At 35.4% G+C, this 2,709-nt stretch overlaps 1 protein-coding gene across 1 annotated transcript; it reads left to right on the top strand.

Moving 5' to 3' along the window:
• The first annotated feature begins 900 nt into the window (after window positions 1-900).
• LOC149632453 (uncharacterized protein F54H12.2-like) lies at window positions 901-2,212 on the top strand. Its single transcript, XM_089851123.1, has 2 exons — window positions 901-1,505; window positions 1,699-2,212. Exons 1-2 carry the CDS (start codon window positions 901-903, stop codon window positions 2,210-2,212), a joined length of 1,119 nt encoding a protein of 372 aa, XP_089707249.1.
• The last annotated feature ends 497 nt before the right edge of the window (window positions 2,213-2,709 follow it).

Raw genomic sequence — 2,709 nt, 5'->3', positions numbered from 1 at the left:
TCGAAGCTATGACCAATGAAATTCCTACGGAACATAGATCTATGATTAAAATAAACCTGAATCCCGACGGAAAAGTAAATATCAAATGTGTAAATGATTATTATCTACTGTTCACGAAAGGAAAGTCGGGTCTTGGAAGATTGTTAGGGTTTCACGAGGATCAAATGGACTATCCTCTTAGAAATTCAACTAGCAAGAGTATAGCGGATATTGACAAGGGCACTGCCATTTTATATATTTATACAAATTTAATACTACCTCAAGTAGTTGGTGATGTCTATGCTCCGTTACTAAGGGTTGTGCCTATAGTCAATGATAAATCAACAACGTTAGCCGTCCATCGGTTTCAAAACATTGACTATTACCCATTAAGATGTCCGTCATTTGAAATGATAGAAATAGACATGAGAACTGATTATGGAGAGAATATTATGTTTAAGTTAAACAAATCAGTCATAAAACTTCATTTCATACTCAAACATGACACGAAGTAACATATACCTAAAATACTACTTGAACCAAACCGGAAGTGGTCTTACCGGAAGTGGTCTTAGTCACTTCCGTGGACCAGTATTTCAGAGAGGAAATGGTCTTGGGAGCATTTTTAAAAGCTTAATAAGATTTATAACACCAGTTTTTAAGCCCGTTGGAAAAGCATTAGGAAGAGAAGCCCTAAGAACTGGGTCCAAAATAGCTGGTGATAACATTGCGGGTAGAAACCTAAAAGAGTCTCTGAAATCTAATTTGAGCGAAGCTGGAGCCAATTTATTACAAAAAGCGAGTCAACACTTGTCACAACCGCAAACTGGTTCGGGTCGCCGTAGAAAGCTGAAGACTAGAAATCGAAGCATAAAGAAAAAACGAACCAAGACTGACTTTTTGGACTAAAAAACAATAAACATGGTTGAGGGTATGATGTCAGAACTGGATTTATTCGCGGTACCACCGGCGAATTACAATGTTGAAAATAGTGACTACGTAATTTACAAGCCTTTGGCATCAATTTCGGATCAAGGCCCTATTGAGTTCTTTGTTCCAGGATCTAATGATCTCTATACGGACTTGGCTAAAACATTGTTACAAGTTAGAGTAAAATTACTCAAAGATGATGGTTCTGCATTAACTGCTCTAGAAACGGATGTGGGTCCTGTGAATTTGTTACACGCTGCTCTGTTTAATCAAGTAGATGTGTTTTTCGGAGAAACTCAAGTTAATACTTCGACAAACGCTTATCCGTATTTGGCATTCTTTGAAACGCATCTAAATTACGGTGACAGTGCAAAAAATTCCTATCTATCTGCAAAAATGTACTACAAAGATAATCCAGTAGACGCCGCAAAAATGTTTTTAGCTGCGAATAAAAATGATAACAATGGTATGTTGAAAAGGAAAAATCGCGTAGCCCTCTCAAACCCCGTTGATATGATCGGTGATTTACATCTTGATGTGTGTCGAATGGACAAGTTTCTTTTAAATAACGTAGATGTTAGGTTTCGATTCATAAAGTCAGTAAACGAATTTGCTATTATCTCAACAATAGCAAATCAAAAATTTAATATTTAAAATATTAGACGTAACTTTACTAATTAAAAAGGTTAAGGTAAATGCGGAAATAATGTTAGCTCACGCTATGGTTCATGAAAAACATAACGTTATTTACCCTATTAACCGGACCGTGTTAAAATACTTTTCTATTAGCAGTGGTTTAACGGATATTACACGCGAAAATGTATTTATGAACAAAATGCCAGCCCGGGTAATTATTGGTTTAGTTAGAACGGCAGCCTTTAACGGCGATCTGAGTTTAAATGGTTTCGAATTTGCTCATTTCAATTTAAACTACTTGGCGTTAACAATAGGGATCCAAACATTTCCCAACCCTCCGCTTACGCCAAACTATAACGTTAATGAGTATTCCCGAGAGTATCTTTCAAATTATACGGCCTTGGACTTGTTCAAAAAAAATAAAGGAAATTTTATTTTTTACGAAGAATATAAAGAAGGTAACGTTCTCTACGGATTGGATTTAACCCTGGAAGAAAAAGCTCGTGCTGACCATCTATCTCGGAATAAACAAGGAAACTTGAGAATATCAATGAAATTTAAGTCTCCGTTGATTCATAATGTAACGGCTGTTGTTTACGCGGAATTTGAATCGGAAATAATAATTTCAAAAGATCGTACCGTGATTTACAATCCCTCCGGAGAATGAACACCGTAGAAATAAACGAATTTTTAAAGTGTGAATCCGTCACAAAACCATTTTTTCTCGGTGTTTATGCCTTTGACCAAAAACCATTACCACCCAGACAGAAAAAATATTGTTTTTGTTTGAATACGGAACCAAAATCAAGCCGAGGCGTTCACTGGTTAGCAATCTACGTAGATAATGGAATAGGTACCTTTTTTGATTCTTACGGAAATGATCCTTTTTACTACAATCTTGTAGACCTTAACCTTTACGCTAGTAAATGGTATTTTAACCACGTACCTATACAATATCCTTTGTCCGAAACGTGTGGACTACATTGTATTTTCTATTTATTTAACATGTGTAAAGGCTATACCCTAGATATGATTATTCACGACTTATATAATCCTCATGATTTAATGTATAACGAAGCAATGGTACTTTTGTTTATGTGTAATCATTTATTAAATCATAAAGACATGTATTGTAATCAATAAACTTTATGCGTATAAATCCAT

Source organism: Phalangium opilio, unplaced genomic scaffold (assembly GCF_054372755.1).
Source record: "Phalangium opilio isolate 3A_F unplaced genomic scaffold, DU_Popi_V2 ptg000100l_1, whole genome shotgun sequence".
NCBI classification, from domain to species: domain Eukaryota; kingdom Metazoa; phylum Arthropoda; class Arachnida; order Opiliones; family Phalangiidae; genus Phalangium; species Phalangium opilio.
The sequence above is the reverse complement of the archived record's forward strand: the minus strand, read 5'-3'. Positions and strand labels throughout refer to the sequence as shown.

What these genes read in the sequence shown, in the direction of transcription:
- LOC149632453 (XM_089851123.1), top strand. Translation starts at nt 901, where the DNA reads ATGGTTGAGGGTATGATGTCAGAACTGGATTTATTCGCGGTACCACCG. An exon ending in GTTAGGTTTCGATTCATAAA is followed by an intron (nt 1,506 to 1,698) that starts GTCAGTAAACGA and finishes CTTTTCTATTAG; the next exon opens with CAGTGGTTTAACGGATATTA.